This window comes from Cicer arietinum, chromosome 2 (assembly GCF_000331145.2).
Source record: "Cicer arietinum cultivar CDC Frontier isolate Library 1 chromosome 2, Cicar.CDCFrontier_v2.0, whole genome shotgun sequence".
Classification (NCBI taxonomy): domain Eukaryota; kingdom Viridiplantae; phylum Streptophyta; class Magnoliopsida; order Fabales; family Fabaceae; genus Cicer; species Cicer arietinum.
Genome location: NC_021161.2, coordinates 4965796 through 4987959, shown reverse-complemented (window position 1 = coordinate 4987959; position 22164 = coordinate 4965796). Strand labels below are relative to the sequence as shown.

Genomic DNA, 22164 nt, shown 5'->3' with positions numbered 1-22164 from the left:
GCACAATAAAAAAGTATTCACGGTTGTATTATTTTAAATTATAGCATTGAAAATAGGTTTTCCTGTGTGTTTCATCTACATATACATTAAATTATATCTTATTATATAACAAAATAACATTATAGCGAAGTATTATTAAATATATGTGCAAAAATAATAATAATTGTATATTCAATAATATATAAACAAATTTTAATAAATACTCAATCTCTCATACACGTTAAATGTTAAGATTTTTCTAAATGTAATTTTTTTTTATTATACTTTAAAACGTTTAATTGAATTTATATACACACAATACTACCAATTTATTCAGAAAATGCAACTTCAAATAGTTAATGGGCCATTAGGCCCCCAAAAGCCCAAAAGCCCAGTCCACTTGTTTGATACCCTACGCTTCTTTCTCATGTCACTCTCTCACTGCTTCTTCCTCCCAAGCGATCGTAGCAGAACAAAAAATAACAAAAAACCAAACAGGTAATTTCGCAAAAATCTCATCTATCTCTCTTTTTTTTTCCTACCCATTTTTCATTTCATTTCTCAATGCTTAAAAAATTGAATTTTTTTCATATAAAACATATATATTCATATTCATATTTATGGTGAAAAAGTGACTCTTATGAATGTTGTTTTTTTTGTGTGTGATTTATTTATTGAAATATATAAATAGGTTAATTGTGGAAGATGGGTAGTGTTGTTAGAGCTACGTTGAAGAAAACAAAGTCTAGTGTTTGTTTATTTCAGACAAGTAATGGTTTTTTGGGTAGAAGATTCTTTTCTACTGAAGCTGAAAAGCCACCACAGGATTCAACACCTTCTTCACCTCCATTTTTGCAAACAAACAATTCAGGTATATTTGTATTGTGCATTTGTTTCAATACTTTATGTTATCTATAGTTTGAAATTCAAGTTGGGTTCTTGGCTTAGTTTTTGTGAAAGATCAATTGTTTCAAGATCATTATTTTGGAACAAGACCCTGTCAATGATGAAGTGATTGAGTGTCCGTTTTGTTATGGATTATAAAAAAAGTGATTTGGGCATTCAATAATTTAGAGGTTATTTGATAGAGATTTAAAAAAAAAAAGCGGCAGTTGTTTTGTGTTTGTCTTAAAAATGATTTTTATGAGAAGCTACTCAAAACAGCCTCTCATTTAAATGGTCACTTGTAAAAATATGGACACTTACATGTGTCCGATATGTTGGATACTGAACAAGTCTTCAATGTGAAATGCCGGTTCTACATAGAACATACACATGTTTTACTTTTTGAACAAACATTTGCCACCCTTATTCGTTGGAGAATTGCTCTCATTGAATGACACACACACACACCATCTATTTTCCCATAATAGAGGGAGGTATGTGGAACTGAGAGGAGTTTACAAAATAGAGAGGTGTATTAGTGTATATGTCATTTACGCATACCTAAGGGTGTTGACTATGAAGCACTTACATTTCAGATTGAAGGCGTTTCCGTTATATAAGACCGACATGTTGAGTGCAATTTTGAATGAATGACTAATAGCAGAATCTTTACTCATTTACAGTATGTTTAGAATGAATAACTAGGAGGGAAAGGATCAGTTGAGCAAATTTTTAGTTTTACATAAGCCTTGGAAATTTTGTCAAAAAAGTTGAATACAATGTGAAATCATCATGTACCCTTCATTATTGTTGTTGTTTTATGTTTTTCCTTGTATGTCTATTAATGTTTCTGCTAAATGTAAAACCTAAAAAACTTTATTGGTTTGAGAATAAATATGCATATAATTTTACAAATTTATGGCATTTGTGTTTGATGCAAGTGACACTAACAGAACATGTGTGTACATTTACATTTGGCCAACTAAAGCCTTTGGATAAATGCTGATCATATAAGACCGTATGTACAAGCTATTTCTACAACAAAAAATAAAATGAAGTTAAAACTGTTTTTATATAAGGTAAAATTTATTTAATAAACTATTTTGGAGAGTCTGTGAAAATAAACTGCAAACAATTTATGGACATGTGATAAATTATTTCCATAAGCTATCCCAAACGGTCTCGCAAGTGCTTATTTCAGTAGATAAATTCAAATAAGTCAATCTAAACAAGCACTAAAATGCATATGAATTTTGAAAACGAGGTTTTGATTGACATGTGTAACCAGTCACTGCTATCTATTAGCAATAATACCTGATAACATTCTTCACTCTTTAGTCTTTAGTTTAAGTAGTTTTCATGCAAGGTGCTGATTTTGCTGCCTTTTTATTTTCTTGTTAGGTTTGACATATGGTAGGCTGCTCGGCGTTCATAAACATGCACTCAAAACAGATATCATCAACTTGCTTGAAGGTTGTAATTTGACTCTGGAGGATGTTAAAATGGAATACAGCCGTAGCTTCAACCCACTTGCAATGTAATGTATTCTGTCTTTTGTCGTGCTTTGAGGAAATTTTGAAAGTTTTAGCATATTGACATAAAAATATAATCAGTTGCATTTCCTGCCTAAGAAGTGAATGGCATATTTTTTTTCTTTCAAAGATGTTTTTGGAGGACAGAAGTGAAAGATCAATTTAACATTGAGTTTTTCATAACATGTCACAAAAAGTATATGATAGGAGCCATGTTGTCAATTGCTGACTGCGAATAGCGGTTGGTCCGAATTCTGCTACGCTATAGCACCACAATAGATGTTATTTGAAAATACTTTGTATTGAATAATGTACCATAGAACAGTAGCAATTTGTTCATATTTTGCTACGCTTAACCATTATTTGAGAACACTTTGTACTTGAAGAACATCACTAAAATTGAAGATTTTGCTATCATCAGGATGGTGCAGTTCCCTACTTACAGTGCCTATGACAATGCTATACGCGTGATCGTAAGAAAGGGTCGTTTGTACAAGTTGGATAGGGTATGCTGCACTACAATATACCTCTTTCCAAAACAAAGCAAAAAAAAAACACTTTGGCAAATGTTTGATATTTTGCTTCTTTTCACTTGTATCAGATTGATCGTTCTCAATGGGACATTGTAACTCCATTCGACGGAAGAACTGTAAGTATAAATTTCATAACTTTCAGTCTATGTATGTACTTTTCGCCGTGATAGAGAAAATATAGCAATGACATGAAATACTGATACAGAAACAAATATCGGACACAATAGTGTCTCGTCGACATTGGTATTAGTTTGAGAAAATGGAAGTAATTAATTAAGTGTAACCAGATTTTCTCGGTGTCTTGTGTCTTGTTGGTGTCGTACACTCACTTGTCGGACACATCTTCAATTTGAAGTGTCAACTACATAGATGGTGACTTGTTTTATTTTAAGTAGTTTTTAGATTTTCATTTTTTAAAAAGGTGTAACAAATAGATACAAACTTTCAAAAGTGATATTTTTATTTAAAAAAGTGAGTATTTTACGATAAAAAGTTGTAGCAAACGCACATAAAATCAGCTGATTACTTTGATTTTCGGTATAGATGATGCACTAAGATTGTGACATGCATATTTTTAAATTATAATGTTTCTCTTCGAACCATGATTACTAGTTCAATCCTTTATGATTTTGTTTTATGCAGACTTTACTGTCAAAAAAACACTGCTCTTATCTAACAGTGTATGATTTTGCTAGATTTTAATTCAAGGACTTCCCCGTAACGTACAATTCGCAGACGTGGAACGGATCGTGTCTGGTTATGAATACGATACATCTTCCGTCGAAATTTTTATAAGGTTAACATCAAGTATATATTTTTATAAGTTTGTTTGATTTTTTTATTCTCTCAAGATGATGATGACACTTGGTTGTTTCTTTCAGATCTGGAGATGGTGCCGAACCGATGAAAATGGCGACGATACGGTTCCATTCAAGGACTCAAGCAATGAATGCATACATCGCGAGGAACGGAACATATTGCCTCAACAATCGCATTTTGATACAAGTTCTTCAGTAATAATACTAATACAAGTTCTTCATTGTGCTGGTGTTGTAGAAGCACTTATTTGTAGCTTAAGAGTAGTGAAATTTATGATGTTTATTTGTGATATGGTTAAGTCTTTTGTTAATGGTATGATGCATGAAAATGTAAAAATTGTGGCAAACTACTAGTGACCATGAATTAAAACACTTGACCAAGCAATAATTTGGTTTGATTGATCACATGTTTAAAAAAATCATGTGTTGCAATGTTATTCAGTTGAGGTTTTTGAATGACTTGAAAATGTATTATTGATTTAATTTAATGATTGAATTAATGAATTTTCCTTGTTACTTCATTAAAAAAAATAGGAGGGAAGTCTTGAGTGGTGTATGATCATATATATGAAATAAAGACATTATTTAAAATATATAATGAAATTGTTTTGTTATGACTATGCACTAATAGTGTAAGTACCTAATATTGTAAAATTGGATGTAATTACACAATAAAATGTGACACGTGTAAAACTTGTTTACACTCAATGCATTAATGTCGCTATCAAGTATTTGGAGAATTTTTTAGTACCCTGAAAAAAATATGGTACTAGTACGTAGTGTCTATAAGACAATTAATCTTTTAAATGATCGGTTGTTAGGACATTATTCAACCAATTTATAGGGTATTTAAGTTGTTACGTAAGTTTTTTATATGCTTCAAAATTTAGTGTTAAAACTTTTCAATAGGCATTTATAAGCTTATTTAAGTGAAAAACTCCTATTAAAATTGCTTGTTCATATCATTCTGAGGATTGATGATTCAAAATTTGTAGTTATGTTTTTTTGGCAATAAACAAATATTGTTGGTCATTCTCTTCTAACGGTGGTCATTTCTTGAAACTAGTCACCATAGTTTGTCCTCATTCCTCATTGTATTGGGCAAGTTGATAGATGAAAATGGGTTTAGTTTGCATTTGTCAGGAAAAAACATACAAAATGAACCAAAGTATTAAGCTACAACATTATTGGTACTTCGTAAATTTCAGTTTTTGACTAATGTAAAAATTAGTACAAGATGATAAGTTGGTACTTCGTACATTTTTCAAATCTTTTTTGGAGTTCCAACAATATTTTTATAAACATTTAAAAAAAAATTATTTTTATTTTGATCCTCATTTAAATTTTATTTATTATTATTAGTCCTAAAAAAAAGTATGTACGCATGACTCTAATGCGAGGTTAAAAATACATTATTTATTAATACAAGGACTAAAAATGATTAAAAACCAAAATATTTTTATAAACATGAAGAATATACTTAAACAGAAAGACATGAGCCCCATAAAATTTCAACCCAAACCAAAACATTATATACCGATTTACCAAATATTTTTAAACCATACTACAATATTGCTATTTGCTCCAGAACTTATGCCTAAATTGGATATCCCTTTTAAATGAACGTTTGCGTCAGCTATGTTTGTCTGAAACAAACATTTAAGATTATAATCTACGTTTACAATATTTGAACTCTAAATCAAACGTACCAAAAGTTTCAAAGACAACTAGTCACTGTATGAGTCATCTGAACTTTGAGTAAAGTCTGCATCTTGTGTTGCTCTATAATTTTGCATTCATCATGCTTTGTGATTTGCTTTACAACTTCCCAAAATATTAGTGTTTATTGCTGAATTTACCATTGTTAAACATCGACTATTGCAGCACAATAGCACTACACGACAGAAATTTTAACAAATCACTTTTGTTCTACAATATACTACTTACTGCAAAATGTCATCAAATAAGTCATAAAAGCACTATAGCACTATTGTATATCGAAATTTGAACAAACCACTATTTTTCACGAACCGCGATTAAGAGCACTGGGTTTTACTCACAACTTGCCATTTAAGAGATTCTCTTCTATCATGCAATTTTAACTCATTTGTATTGTCTTTCGGCACAGATATCTTCAAATACTCCTTATATCAATCATATCCACACAGACAATAACATCCAACAGTTCCATGATGCATGCAATAGTTAGGCCATTTGATTCTGGCTGGCTATGTTGTTTAATTATTAAGGTAAATCTCTACACGTTTGATATAACTATTCTACAATCAAGGTGACTAGTTGATATGGGTGCTGTCACCTTACATTGGGAATATACATTCCTCTACATTGCTAAGCTTCCAAATTGCTTGTTCCATTGTTCATAAGTGCCAAGTTCATTAGGTGAAACAGAAGGCCTAACCTCTTGCAGGGAATTCTTGAAGTCCTACACAAAGTGAAGATATCATTTAAAAATTAATCAATCTGAGAAATACTTTGTAAATTTGTAGTTTCTGCAATCAGCCTTTTGCATACCTGAAGATTTACTGGCCTCATATCCTCCTTTTTCAACTTGGTAATTTCTATACCTTGTCTTAATGCCTCTCTTAGGGGACCCATAGAAGCATCCTTCACCAAGTTTTTCATGTCTGATCCCGAATAACCTAAAAGGATATTACCAAGTAAGAAAACATTATATGTCTCATATTATATGTCTAGAAAAACATTATGTCTCATTACCAAGTAAAGTAAAGAAAGTTACAGAGGGAGTAGTTTGCTTTTTTAGCTTTTTTAGCTTTTTCTTGGTATCTAGAAAAACAAACCACTCCTTACGTCTCATATTATGACTCATTTGAAATGCTTTTGTCCTTTTATCATACCAATACAAAATTTATTACTTTTTCAAATGTTATCCTTATTTATTAAAGTACTCCATCCAGTCTTATATTTATATTTAAACTAAAACAAAGATGCATACCCTTAAGAAAGTTGGTTAAGTGGATTTAAGTCAAGAAAAAATAATAATATTTCCTATTTGGCCCTTGTCTTTGTCTTCAGTACAAATTAATTGCAAAATCATCTGGCATTCTAAAGTTAAAGTTGAAGGAGTACTCAACGTTTTGCATGAGACCATGTAGTCTAATTCATCACCCCCCAGCACAGTGGACTAATGCAACTTTTAGCATCCCTTAAGTTTTGAGAACGTATGTTAAAAACTAAAACAGCCTCGCATAATGTTTTACCAATTTCATGGGAAACAAAAAATTCTCCTATTCGAAAAATAGATCTAAATTAAAATCAAGGTTAAATTTGGAATAACCACATTAAATAAGTTTCGCAAATTTTGTTGCTTATATTGGAGACCGGAAGGATATGGGAGTAGTTGTCAGTGTATATAAGTGCAAAGATATTTTAGTTTTAACATATTATTTGCATTAAAAATTAGCATAAGTAATCGTTCAAATGAGACCGGCAATATGAGACGAAGAGAGTACTAAACAGAAGATACTTAATTAACTGGAATGATGTCAATACCTTCCGTTAAGTTGCATATAATATCCATTTCCTCATTTGATAGCTTGAATAATCCATCCTTCTCTAAAAGGCTACGTGCAATCCAAGCTCTTGCCTCTAAAAGACCAAACAAATTAGTCAGATGGTGCTTAAAAGGGTTTGTATAAAGATGGAGAATCCTAATTTTCACCTGAGGATGGTAGGGGAATATAAAGTCTTTTAGTAAGTCTCCTTCGTGCTGCTTCATCAAGCTCTTGGGGACGATTTGTTGCCCCTGTATAAAATTTACCCAAATTCTATAACAATTAGTCTGACAACACTAGGTTCTACGAGAATTGAAAAAGGCTTACTACCATCAAATTGAAAAGCTAGGAAAGAAAATTTTCTTGTCCTTCAACTCTAAGTTGCTCACATCACAACTACCATAATACAACTAATATATGATGACATCTATGACAAATTCATAACAAGAACAATATTGGTTCTAGTTCATAAAATAAAATGTTCATTCCATTGTACAATATAGTAGACCTAAGAGATACCACCTATACTTAAGCATGCAAATAGGTTAGATTATGTGTAGGGCTGATATTTATTACCCTCATAATGAGTAGAGGTGGGCCTTAATAACTTATCTTGCATAATACGAAAACAAATAAAAACAAACACAGGCTAGTTTTCCCTCTTTTAAATACATGCACAACACGAACAAACAAAAAACTAAAGTATATTAGAATGACAGTCATCACACTCAGATGGCATAGGTAGTGAATCACATTTTCGAAAGATAATATCATAAATAGTGTTGAACCAAAGCTATCATTAGCTAGTTTCTACTCATTAAAAGTATCACAAAGGAAACAGGTACTGAGCTTAAAAAATGAGTATGTTAAAAAGAAAAGTAAAAATAAATTGAGCCTAGTGGCCCAACAATTACCTATAAGCAGAATTTGCTCGTTACCCCCGTCAAAGCCTTCCATTTCAATAAGAAACTGTGTCTTCATCCGTCTACTGGATTCATGTTCACCATCTGACTTACGCTGCAACAAGTTATATGCATGAAATAAATAAGAGTAAATTTCATGTGATATTAATTTTTTCACTAAGATAACTTCTTAAGAGATGATAAACTATAACTCAATTTAAAAATTTCTGGAAAATAGTTGAGCAACATGAACCTATTACAGCAATAAATATTGATGTTGCCTTTATTGGCTATGACGTTAGCATACCTGAGACAAGAGGGAATCTATTTCATCAACAAAAATCACTGCTGGCTGACGACAACTGGCCACTCCAAATAGAGCTCTCACTAGTTTCTCACCTTCACCAATCTATAATTATCAGTACAAATATTAGGTATTAAAAACATCTCCCTTGGATATTTTGAATTTGATAGGATAAGTTCATGAGTTGAGAAAGACTGTAGAAAATCATCTCAGATAAGGTTTAAGAAAACAGCACAAGATGTTTTAACTTTTAAGAGAAATATATCAGAACTGTCAAAATAAACAGTGAAAGCAGAAGCATAACCAACATACCCACTTGCTAGTCAACGAGCTGGCAGATATGTAGAAGAAGGTTGCCTTTGCCTCCCCAGCTATGGCTTTTCCAATCATTGTTTTACCAGTTCCCTAGCATTTAAAGGATAAGAAGATTGAAGAGCAGAGTATTTGCCATTTACGATATCAGTAAGAAAAATTTGCACTTACTGGTGGACCAAAAAGAAGCAGACCTCTCCCAGGAGATCGGCAGCCCATAAATATGTCAGGACGTTGCAGAGGGTATATGACCATTTCAGTGACACATACTTTGGCATGGTCCAATCCAGCTATAATGTCATTAAACATTGGATTAGGATAATTAATTTTCGTATGTAAGAACTGCCAATTTGGTGAACAAAGCAGAAGGATGAACAGCTATTTATATTACCAATGTCATCCCAACGGACATTGGGATCTTTATCCATTATCTCGTTACTAACATGTTCAATGAGGCGAGGTTCTAAATTCCTTAATTTCTCAGGAAGTTCGCCATCAGGACCACACAGGAATTCCAAACTGCAAGAATATGAAGCATATTTGGAAGTGAAAGCATAAATTATCCAACCAATCGTCAATTGTGAGATAAACAACTTATGGGGAAGAAAGAAAAGGATTTAAAGTGGGGAAAATAAAAAACACTAGTCCAATATTACGTCATTAAAAATAATGAACGAAAAACAGATTAACTCTTGTTAATTTTCACATAAGGAATAAAGAAAGGCATTACAACTTAACTTTAATTTGAAAATAAAATTTGAGATATCATCATTTGTACTTTTGCAATGTACAAAGAATGAATTTGAGAAATAGTGTGGATAAGGAGTTTTTCTTTTTGAGCAGAATGCAGTGAAGGAGTTCGAAGTAAGTAACATTTCAGAACTGACCATTTCTTTGTAGACTCATCTAAAGTATCATCACACTTGCCAGCCATTCGGGAACTTATATTTCCAGTATTGCTCCCATTGGACTTAATAGGGGGGACAAAATTACCACGGATGCCACGTCGTGAAATACCATATGATCTCCCACCATATAGCCTGTTGGCAGGATTGTTATCACATTGTGGTGAGACAGATGCACTGGGTGAACTATTTAAACATCGCTTTTGCTTTGCTTCTAATTCCTGCCCAAATAAGATATCATCAACATCTCTACATTAGAAAATAATGGGAAAAATCTGTCATATTAACTCTGAAGTTGACTGACAAAGACTGTTCTTTCTCTTGCTAGAGTTTGTTTGATAATAACCACTCAATATAGAGTTTGCTCTTTCACCTTTTCAGTGCATTCGAAGAAAAGAATACAGCAGTGGACAGAAATGCAATATATGCACCAAATTTGACAGAATAAAATGGAAATGCTAAATAGTTGAAAAACAGGAAATAACTTCATTCCAATATTCTGTACTCTTCAAGAGAGAGAGAGAGCCAACAAATGAGGTAAAATAATTATACCAACTGTACTTTCGCCGTAACAAACCCATTGCCAACGACATCGTGACTAACTTCCTCCTTGCTTGAAGGTGACTTGACATAACCAACTCTGGGACTAGTATGTTCCACGTGTGCACGTTTTGTCGAAAAAGTGTTTCGACAAGCTCTTTCTTCTCCTTCTACTTCAAAAACAGAAGAGACACCAGGACCCTTTGTATGGCTCGCATGTGATTGAGGCCTTCCAATAATTATGCAGTCCTCAGAACTGTTATTTTTCAAGTTGAAAAAACTTTTTGAACCATTACTAGTTCTCAAGCTGTTTTTCCCATACATGGATGTTATCTTCGTTTGCCCCAATTCCTTTGATGCTTCACTGGCTCTTCTGTTTTGCTTCCCCAGTTGATCAACCTGTAATTACAAAAAACAGATGTATATACAAAATCATTATCTCTAGAATATGGAGGAACCAAAAATAATAGAGTTCAATCAATTGCAGAACAGTTTCTTACCCATTGATTGCCATCTTTTTCTTTAGATGTCTTGAGAAGAGCTTGAAAGTATTTAGAATTCCATATCTTGTCGGTGTCAATATCTCCTGTTGTGCCAAAAACACATCCTGGAGACTTCTTCTTTACTTGTTCAAAAGCTTGACTAAGGAAAAAGAAAGGAACAAAAATATTGAGAAACATGGCAACAGCAAGAGGAAAATCAACACAGCATAAACATGAGAGGAAATTGATAGCGATCAAGTAAGTGACATTTGAGTTTACCCATTGCATTTCAGATTCTTAAAGTATCTAAAGAGAAGTTACCACCACCAAATAGGCTGTTTAGATAGAAGAGAGAAAATACATAACACTTAAAGAGAAAACATAAGACCCTATTCATCAAACGTTGTCAGGATCGATGGACAGTGACAGAATCTCCACTATTATAAATAAGATGTTACAAAGATTACAATCCAACAACAACAAAAGCTGCCTCTCAGCGCTTTAAAATTGCAGAGAACACATAACCCTTTTTCTTGAAGAGAACTTCGCAGATCATTTATTACACAAGAGTACACTTTTTCACATGAAAATCTACTCACTTATTTTTTTTGTTCTCTTATCTCCCTATTTCGTTATAATAAATGATACCTCCTATTTGGTCAACAATACAGTGACTATGGCCCAATATAAAAAGAGGTTTTGCAAATGTTCTCAGCAGAAGAGCTTTTCTAAAAAGACAGGTCCATATTCCTTATAGTGAAAGTTCTAATGGAAAAGCTTTATTCGTAAGGCTTGTCCTCGCCTCATAGAGAGAATGCACTATTCTATTTGGTGCAGATCCTTTTGACAGAAACTTATGTTTTAGTTCAATTCCAATAGGGTTTAGGCCATGTCCTCGTAAATCTCCACCCTATACTTAATCCTCTTCAACTTCTGCCATTTTCTAGCCACTTAGAGATATTTCCATTTTCCATCTATCAACATTGAGCAAGCCCAAAATATGCACGGAGCAGTGTAGTTACCGGCGGAAGGCCAAAAATCCGCCATAAACACACCATGGCAGGCATTCCTTCAAAAATTATCTATGGGTCCAAATATCCACCATATTAACAAGCCATTGTGGGCATTCCTTCACAAATTACCTATGGAGGTTGTCCAGATATCTGCCAAGCCATGGCTGATTGGCGGTACCATGGCTTCCATTAACAACACCGGCACTAAGCTTCTCTTTGGAACTAATTTAGTGAGTATCTTCTATTTGTGTCAATCTTCTGCATTTTGATTGTAGTATCAGCCCTCAAGAAGTGACACCTCACATAAATATGATTGCTCCCATCATGATAAACTTGACCCGTTTCCAAACAAATTTACTCAAATGGTCACTAAACATGATTACAGGAAGCTCGAGTGGAAAACCTAAATCCCCTTTTTGGCCCTAGGCTAACAATGATATATTAAAATGAAAAATGTACTAAACATAATTCCTCTTTTAATTGGTCCTGTTTATAGGCTAACAGTGCACAATGTACATACGGCACAATTGAATCTTGGAAACTTTTGACTGAACTCTTTTAAGTTTCAAACAGATGCAAACACATTACAACACTCTCAAAGTAATTAAGACTCTAAGAGTACATATCAATCATGTTCCATTGTTCCAACAACCATGACTTATCCAACAACAACTCCTGAGTTCACCAATTCTGATCAAATTCTAATAAAAAAAAGCTAGCCACATTGCATTACTCTAATATATAATGTATAGCTTCAAATATTTAAAAAAAGGTTATATATCAAACTAAAACAGAATACATATATCATGTTCCGCCATCTTTGACTTGTCCAACAACTACTCTTGAATTAAGAAAATTCTGATCAACTTCCCTTTCTAAAAAAACTATCGATATTGCATTACTCAAATATACGATGTATAGCTTCAAATTCAAAAACAAAAAGTATATATCATGTTCCATTGTTCCAACAGCTTTGACTAATCCATCAACTACTTCAAATTTGGTAAATTTCTCATCAAATTCTATAAAGAAAAGATAAAGGTTTGTCATTGTTAGTATATCACAATCATGCATATGTGCGACTTGAGAAGTAGTTATGATAAAAATTAAACATTTTAATGATTTGACGGCTATGATTCATAAATAGTGTATAAACTATATGCATTGACCGTGTATTATAAATTAAATCTTTCTAACCACATTGCAATTGCATTAATCAAATATACATATATCAAAAAATTCAAAGCAATTTCATTCCAAAAAGTTCAATTCTCTCACCAAAAACTATCTAACACCAACATTTCAGACCAAAGGTTAGTCAAGCACCTAGCACATGCAAGTGTCTATGCTGACACCACATTGACACATATAGTTTCAAACAATAATAATCAAACTACACAGCATTACTCTAATATACATACTATAAAAAAATTCAAAACAATTTCATTCCACGAAGTTCAATTCTCTCACCAAAAGCTATAAACATGTGAAAGTGTCTAACACCAACGCTACAACAACACATATAATTTCATCCAATCACTTTCATTTTCTTAAATTACTACCAATATCTAAGTGTGAGTATAGAGTAAGTGTCAGAGTTTATGTTATCACAGACAACAACTACTCTCGAATTCGGTAAATTCTAATTAGATTCATCCAATCACTTTTATTTTCTTAAATTGTTACTTTTGTCAATGTGAATGTAGTGTCGGTGTGAGTATATGTGCTACATAGACAACAACTACTTTCAAATTCAGTAAATTCTTATCAAATTCTATAAAAATAAAAATAAAATCAACCTCATAGCATTACTCTAATAACGGAAACAGATACAGAAAAAAAAGTAATAATGATTACTCACCGATCGATGAGAGGATTGAGAGATTGTCTTGCGGAGTGAAGGTAGGTTAAGGCTTCACGACGAATGTGTTGAAGAAAGGTTTCGTCAATTTCGGATTGAGAACGAGATTCAAGGAAACCAATGAGACGAAGAGAGAGAATGTAAGCGGAAGAGAAATCGCGGTTTTTGAGAGCGAGTTCGGCGCCGAATAAGAGAGAGTGTAGTCTCTTTAGATTCTCGTCTACTTCCTTTCTCCAACACTTTTTCGATTCCTCCATTTTCGTTCTCGTTCTAGTTCGATAATCAAATGAAAATTAAATGATATTAGAAAATAGAAATTACAAAATTTGTGTGTTCTAATTTAACTGAGTGTGTGAGTTAAGATTTATTTTGTTTCCTTATTATACTCTCCCGCCATTTCACCACTTTCTCGCGCCCAGCTATGTTCTTCTTTTTATTATAAATTGACCGTTCAAATTTTATGATTGAAATTGTTGTTTAGATAAAGTCAAAATTTATCTTTAAATTTAAAATGTTCTATCTTCTGACTGCATCTAATGCTAATCCATTTTTATTTAGTTGAATTTTTTTTTTATTTCAACAAAAGTGTATAAGTGGTGCATTTCGTGAAGGTTAATTTTAATTTTTAGATTTATTTATTATAATTCGGTGAATTCAAAACACATTCTTTTGTTTGCTTTTATGTCAAAATTCATACTCGAAAATAAAGTTAAGTTGATAGTGTCATTATATATTATTAGAAAAAGTTGAATTATTGACTAAAATTAAAATTAGAGATAGATAAACTAAAATTGATTATTAAATTTCACATTTCTAACACAAAACTATAAAATTAGAGATGAATTTTGTTTATTATTTTCATTAGATTTTCATCTTTATTTACATATACATTATCAAACTTGAAAATATCAATTCTAGTGGAGTTTTGGCAACATACAGAATTCTAGTGACCGTGTTTCGACTGACTTAGTAATATCTCAATGTATTGAAGGCTTATCATCTTATACACGTGTAAATAAATTTAATAATTAAAATTCGATTGATTTAATAGTATCTCAATGTATTAAAGACTTATCATTTTATACATGTGTAAATAAATAAATCTAAAGGTTCAAATTAGATAGGTGAGATGCTTCAATTGTTTTAATGAGCATGTTAGTTTTGTCCACTAAAAGAATGTTATTATTGCCATTTTGTTTTTTTGTTCATTTTATATTTTTTTACTTATCAATAATAATTACATTTTATCAAACACAAGCATATTCCCACAGCAGTGAAAAATATATTCTAAAAGCGATATACATTTGCATTGATTAAAAATATATTTAAATCAATCGACTAAATTGTATCTAAAATAGAAAATTATAAAAAGGAATGTTGATTTGGTGATAAAAAGTAAAGAGATAAGGAATCATGGATATAAAATAATTTTATATTGATATTTAATAAGATTTATATATTTTATTATATTACACTGTAATACTTCACTTTTATGATTAGACATAGCATAATAAATAACTATCTTTAAATGTCAGTCCATATCCATTAAACTCAAAAGTAAAATAACAGCACAAGTCTGCTTTTCAAAAATTACATTATTTTCAATGAATTATTTATTAACAATTACTTGCTCCCACTTACTTACCTTTAATTAACTTTTGATGTAACTCTAAAATATGACTCTACTCTTTATGTATTTAGAATTTAATTAAACACTTAACATAGTAGTAACTTATACCACATGATAAGTGGAGACGTATATACTAGTGAAAGAATCTTTGGTTTAGAAGTTACTTATGGTTATTTAACTAAAAGAAATTACATCATTGCATAAAAACACTATCATTTCATATTTTAGTTTACAATTAATAGTTAGTTAGATATGATAATTGAGATTCACTGATATTATTTTCCTTAAGTGAAAAAATATTCCTTATCATTAGGAAGCATTTGGAAAATCTTATAAAAATAATGCATGTAATTGACAAAGATTGTGCGGTGGCTTAAGGGATGAATAAATGAATTTGAGTAATAAGGTTTCCCACTAATATTTGTGGTTTCAATAAAAAAAAACTTGCGAAAATGTCCATATTAACTTATATGAAAATAAAGAATAAAATAACCATAATTTTCGTTTTTTCATAAACTATTTTTATTAATGTATCTTTATTCTAGGTAGTTGTGAGTATCCTTTGTAATCTAAGTAGAGTTATGCATTGTTTGGAGTTGAGTTGAAGTACAAGAAGCATAAATGTTTTTTATTCCGGAAGAACAACTTAGTTGATAACTAAATGACATTGATATATAAAAGTTCAAATTTGAACTTCAGATTCTCCACATTTAATGCGTGGATATAACCACTAGACTACTTGACCCAAAAAAAAAACAGAAATATTTGTATTACATCATTTACATGACATAATCAACGTCAACAGATCACAAATTGATTTTCATGGCATGCAACATATTTTCTCTTCACCTGTGTTGTCACAACAAAAGATACTATACATAAATTAATCCTTCCTAGTACAATTTTTCATAATTTCAAGCATCTTAGGCGGACATAGATGAACTCTATAATAACCAAATAATTCACCAATGTGGACTACAACACTACAGAAACATGAAACTATGGTGCTACCATTTTTTTCCTAACTGACAAAAACCATAAAAGGATGAATGATTTTTTCAAATAAGGAGCACTAGGACTTCTCTTGGCATCATGTGCTTCCCGGAGCATCGCTTCCTGCAGCTGGTTTGCGATTCAAATATCGAATTACAGCATCTTCAACCCTGCTCAAGTTGTTAAACAAGATATATGAAATTAATAGTTAATGATAATTGATATAGTTAAATGTATTCATTCCTAAAACATTGAAAAGACAAACACATTGATTCAATTCGAGTCTTATTTGAACCAGCACATGAACAAAAGGAAAAGCAACCGTGCATTTTAAAACATTTGATTTCGGGTCAATCATAAGTAATTCCAGCAGATGATGACGGAGTAATATGCCATTAAAGATGTTAGCATGCAAAGGAAACAAGCAAAATACAAAACAATGGCGGACAAAATAATACTAAGCAGAGATTGTTGACGAAGCTTACCATGCACTAATATTTGTGGTTTCAATAAAAAAAAACTTGCGAAAATGTCCATATTAACTTATATGAAAATAAAGAATAAAATAACCATAATTTTCGTTTTTTCATAAACTATTTTTATTAATGTATCTTTATTCTAGGTAGTTGTGAGTATCCTTTGTAATCTAAGTAGAGTTATGCATTGTTTGGAGTTGAGTTGAAGTACAAGAAGCATAAATGTTTTTTATTCCGGAAGAACAACTTAGTTGATAACTAAATGACATTGATATATAAAAGTTCAAATTTGAACTTCAGATTCTCCACATTTAATGCGTGGATATAACCACTAGACTACTTGACCCAAAAAAAAAACAGAAATATTTGTATTACATCATTTACATGACATAATCAACGTCAACAGATCACAAATTGATTTTCATGGCATGCAACATATTTTCTCTTCACCTGTGTTGTCACAACAAAAGATACTATACATAAATTAATCCTTCCTAGTACAATTTTTCATAATTTCAAGCATCTTAGGCGGACATAGATGAACTCTATAATAACCAAATAATTCACCAATGTGGACTACAACACTACAGAAACATGAAACTATGGTGCTACCATTTTTTTCCTAACTGACAAAAACCATAAAAGGATGAATGATTTTTTCAAATAAGGAGCACTAGGACTTCTCTTGGCATCATGTGCTTCCCGGAGCATCGCTTCCTGCAGCTGGTTTGCGATTCAAATATCGAATTACAGCATCTTCAACCCTGCTCAAGTTGTTAAACAAGATATATGAAATTAATAGTTAATGATAATTGATATAGTTAAATGTATTCATTCCTAAAACATTGAAAAGACAAACACATTGATTCAATTCGAGTCTTATTTGAACCAGCACATGAACAAAAGGAAAAGCAACCGTGCATTTTAAAACATTTGATTTCGGGTCAATCATAAGTAATTCCAGCAGATGATGACGGAGTAATATGCCATTAAAGATGTTAGCATGCAAAGGAAACAAGCAAAATACAAAACAATGGCGGACAAAATAATACTAAGCAGAGATTGTTGACGAAGCTTACCATGGTTGATTGAAAAATTCTGATCCACGCTCTTTTTCAGCATTGCGACTCGGTTCTCCAGCCGCAACTTTCAGATCCTTGCTTTGAGATTCAATCAAGGCATTAATAAATTCTACTGGAGATTGACTAAAACCAAGAAAGAATGCCCGTCTCCTACGGTGCTCATGGATTTTTCTAATGATTCCACATATCGCTTCATCGCATGTTTCGATCTCTTTGTTCTTCTCCACATTAGCCAATAATGCAGACAACTCTCTCTGAATAGGAAAAGGAACGTCAACAGTCACATCATAACATGCACTCCCGGCTGGACTATTCCCCGAGAGTTTGATCTGATGCTCCAAAAGTATAGGCTGTGGAGAGAACAAATGGTGCGATATTTTCTGTGAAACAGTTGTAAACTTCACCTTTTCTTCCCCAAATACTTTCTGTAGAGCCTGATCGCAGTGAAAAAATGAAGGGTCGTTCGGGTTTTGCAATTTCCTTGCCTTCACATAGTGCCATATCGCAGCAATAATTCTCGGGCGTGTATCAACCTCAATGCCAAGAACTTCAGTCAATGCCGGTGAAAGCTTAAACTTCTCAGGAGCATAATTCATTTCCAACCGTATATTCACCGAAAATTCTTTATCCCCTTTCCTCTTCACTTCAAAACCTTCTTGAGGAGCAGGTGATCGAGTATTCTCCCAATTTATAATGTGGTTATCGGGATATAGCCTCTGATCCAATGAAATAGTTACTCTTTTGAAAAAAACCGAGAACTTTGGATACAACGGAGATGATTTCTGAACTACGCCCGGCTGATCAGGGTCCACACCATCTTCCAATATCCTCCCAATAATCTTCAGCGTCCACGTTGGAGGCTCAGCATTTGGTTTCTTAGGTATAGTACGAATTTGATTAGCAAAAGTATTAAACACATAAATACGAAGAGTTTTCTGAATACAAGGCGGATTTTTCAGCGCTTCCTGAATATCAACCTTCTTTCTAGAAAGCGCAGCATCCACCCGAGACTCAAACTCAAGAAGCTGCGTATAAAGAGCCGACTCAGGCAGAATGGCAGCCACCCTATCCTGCATCTGTTTCTCAGGAAGCTTTTGCTTCTTCCTCCGTGTGGCAGGCGTGAGCTCCATCGGTCTCAATGGCGAGAAATTGTTTTGAGGTGAAAATCCAACAGGCCTCATAGGCGGTTTCAAAGGAACCCGCTTTGCACTAGCATTACCCGGCGTCGAAACCATCGACGACGACACACCTAAATTCCCTAAACCACCAACCTGATTCTGGTTAAGACTCAACCCTTGAGCTTGCAAATGAGCCTGCAATTGAGCATGAGCTACGGCTGCAGCTTGCGCATGAGCTTGAGCTTGGGCCTGAGCCTTAGACTGTGCTTGAACAATAGCATGGGCTTGAGACAAAGGAAACTGTCCTTGAAAACCAGCAGCAATTTGGGCTTGGGCTTGTGCTTGAGATTGTGAAAACACGGGGTTTGTAGACATAGAAGGGGAGGGTATTCCAACATTACCAAAGGATGCTGAAGAGGCGCCAATGCCTTTAGAAGGGTTATTGTTGTTCACAGACATCACTATAAAAAAATCTAATCAACAAAAAGGACAAAATGAAAAAAAAAATGAAATTTTTTTCAAGACCCAAATGAAAAGATCTTAACTTTAAGTATTAATATCAATCATGAAACAAGTGGGGACAAATCCAACAAATTCAAGTGTCAAATTTCATAACTTTATAAAAAATCACTACCAACAAACCCTAAATTTTCGTTCCCAAAATGGAAAGAGCTACAATTACTGACTTTGATTCCGAATTTGATAGTTTTTACCTCGATCTGGCGTTAGGTGGATCCACTGATTGAAGAGAACAGTGTAATCTTCGTTTGCAGGGAGTTAATTGTGGATTAGGGTTTGGTGATGCAGAGAGAGAGAGAAGTTGAATGAAGGTTTTATAATTGAAAATTGAGAAGAGAATGAGGTAAATTAGATCAATGAGAGAGAAAGAGAGAGATCAATGAAAGAGAAAGAGATTGTGGTTGGTGATAGAGGAAGATGATGGTGAAGCTTAGCTAGGGTTTGGAAAATAGCAAAATTCGAAAGGGTCAAAGTTTAGTCAGTGTGTAAGCGTTCACTTCTCAATGTTTTACTTTTGAAACGGTGTCGTTTGGTTCCAGCAACAGCAAGTTCTGATGTTCTAACCAAATAAAAACCGGTTTAACTTTGTTGAATAAGTCTAAATTACAACCATATGTAAGGTTTTGATCAAATGGTTATGTCAAAACTGTTAGATTGAATTTTATTTATAATGATTCAAATTTAAATTTTAGATCTATTTTAATCTTAATATTGTTATGTTTGCGTTTACTAATGGTGTATGTCACGTTGTTTTTATATTTAAGAAATAACTAAATTATAATTTAGATCAATTCAATTATTGATTTGGTTCAATTTCTAAAACATTTAATTTTTTTTTCCATTGCAAAAATATTCTAAATCTTCTCCATTTTATGATTCTTAAGCCAACATTTCTTTATATTTATATACAATGTGTAGTGTTACAAGTTGTGACAAGTTTAATTATTAACTTTTACGGATGGAAAAATTTATTTTGATGGAGTTAACTCACTTTGTTTATCATATAAATTTCTCAACCGAGATTAATCACGGCTAAACAATCATGATACTACAAATCTATATATCATATTATAAATAAATAAATACATAAATAAAAAAGCATATCTTACTATTTTTACAGATAATAATAAAAAGATGTAGTGTACATAATGTGAATATGTTATATATAAATGGTGTTAAATTATCCTTTAGCTAATGTTTAAGTTAAACAATAGTAGCATTAAAAAAAGTAAAACAACAGTAGTATTAATTATAGAAAAGTTTGAAAATAACAAATAAATTAATAGTATTAATTAGTTATATTTGAAAAAGAAATAAGTGTATCTAGTAGTTTGAAAAGACATATTTAGAGATAATTTTATTTTCAAATTAAAAATATACTCGAAGTAGAAGACAAATTTTTTTGTTTGAAATCATAGTAATATTAAGGGTCCGTTTGATGGTCCGGATAAGGAGATTAGTTTAAAATAATTTATTTTTAACTTAATAAAAATTATAATTTTTTTTTTTTTGCCATTTTTCACCCATGTTTCTCTCAACTTGATGTGTTCCTCTCGCTCTCCTCTTCCTCCCCTCTCAACCTCGTTTTTCTTTTTTTTTTTTTAACCTCAATTTTTCCATTTTTTCATATTTGCCATAATTTTCTTTAATTGTCTTGTTATGTTGATGAAATAGTTTTTTTATTTCCATTTTATGATCGTTTTTTGATGTTGATTGCCTCTGAATTTATTATTCCTTTGATTTTATGATTGTTGATGTTGGATTGATTTTTTCTTTTCATATTTGTCATGATGTTTTATGGTTATTTTCTGAATGTATTCATACTGAAAGGTTGAAAAATAAACTTTGATTCAGATAATTTCTGATTGTTTTCTATGTTCATATTTGCCTTTGTTTTATGTTAATTGTTTTTTATATGGTTACTAATAATAAACTTTGATTGATTTTTCAAAAAAAAATGATGAACAATAATAATTATTTTTCTTTTTGTCTTTGTTTTGTGTTATGATGTATTGATATTCTATTTTGTGTTGATGGATGATGATGATGATGATAATAATAATAATAATAATAATAATAATAATAATAATAATAATAATAATAATAATAATAATAATAATAATAATAATAATAATAATAATGTTGATACTTTTATATATAGGTAAATATGAATTCACAAGAACAAAATGATGTGATTCTATATCTAATGTTAGAGCAAGTGTTTTTAGAGACGGTTGAACTTTGTTTAGCAATTATTATGATAATGAATCAGTCTTCAACGTGGTTTTATGAAAATTATAACATTATAAATTGGTTAATGGATAGAGAAAGAGTAAGGGGAGAATTTTTAGAGAGTTTGATCAATTGAGATGATATCACATGTGTTAATCAATTTCACATGGATAATAGATTATTATGTTGGAACGTTGGATATTAGAACAAATGGCTTTTCTGATTGATTTTATATTTTGAAATATTTGTTCATTATGTATGGTCCAATCCTATATGTGATTTGTTTTCTATTTTATTGATGTTGAAATGTTGAAATACTATATTATTTATAATTTAATTGTACAATAGGAATGAAATATGAGTTTAGCACGCGATCAAGTAACAAGAGAAAAAGATATCATAAAAAATGGTTTGAAAATGAGGATGAAGCTCTTTTCGATAGACTAATTGAAGTTGTGAACATTGTTCTAAGAGGCGATAATGGACAATTCAAGGAAAACCCCTTAACAGCGGTC

At 31.9% G+C, this 22164-nt stretch overlaps 3 protein-coding genes across 4 annotated transcripts; 1 reads left to right on the top strand and 2 right to left on the bottom strand.

Moving 5' to 3' along the window:
- The first annotated feature begins 368 nt into the window (after positions 1–368).
- LOC101505070 (uncharacterized) lies at positions 369–4206 on the top strand. The gene is made up of 7 exons (XM_004489553.4): positions 369–477; positions 671–850; positions 2266–2401; positions 2818–2902; positions 2998–3045; positions 3625–3725; positions 3811–4206. The coding sequence occupies exons 2-7, from the start codon at positions 685–687 to the stop codon at positions 3944–3946; spliced, it is 672 nt and encodes a 223-aa protein (XP_004489610.1). The 5' UTR covers positions 369–477; positions 671–684; the 3' UTR covers positions 3947–4206.
- Positions 4207–5878: 1672 nt separating this feature from the next.
- LOC101504746 (ATPase family AAA domain-containing protein FIGL1) lies at positions 5879–14027 on the bottom strand. Its single transcript, XM_004489552.4, has 13 exons — positions 13600–14027; positions 10744–10885; positions 10256–10642; positions 9686–9924; positions 9190–9317; positions 8970–9088; positions 8799–8891; positions 8490–8591; positions 8195–8297; positions 7448–7531; positions 7279–7374; positions 6280–6407; positions 5879–6190 (listed from the first exon to the last, which is right to left on the bottom strand). The coding sequence occupies exons 1-13, from the start codon at positions 13854–13856 to the stop codon at positions 6089–6091; spliced, it is 1980 nt and encodes a 659-aa protein (XP_004489609.1). The 5' UTR covers positions 13857–14027; the 3' UTR covers positions 5879–6088.
- A 2922-nt stretch (positions 14028–16949) lies between these two features.
- Positions 16950–19962, bottom strand: LOC101504002 (SWI/SNF complex component SNF12 homolog). 2 transcript variants are annotated; one of them, XM_004489551.4, is made up of 3 exons: positions 19612–19962; positions 17778–19371; positions 16950–17462 (listed from the first exon to the last, which is right to left on the bottom strand). In XM_004489551.4, the coding sequence occupies exons 2-3, from the start codon at positions 19355–19357 to the stop codon at positions 17390–17392; spliced, it is 1653 nt and encodes a 550-aa protein (XP_004489608.1). In that variant the 5' UTR covers positions 19358–19371; positions 19612–19962; the 3' UTR covers positions 16950–17389. The 2 variants fall into 2 exon arrangements, with proteins under 2 accessions (XP_004489608.1, XP_004489607.1); XM_004489550.4 differs by having other exon boundaries at positions 17778–19359; positions 19612–19961.
- Positions 19963–22164: the final 2202 nt, after the last annotated feature.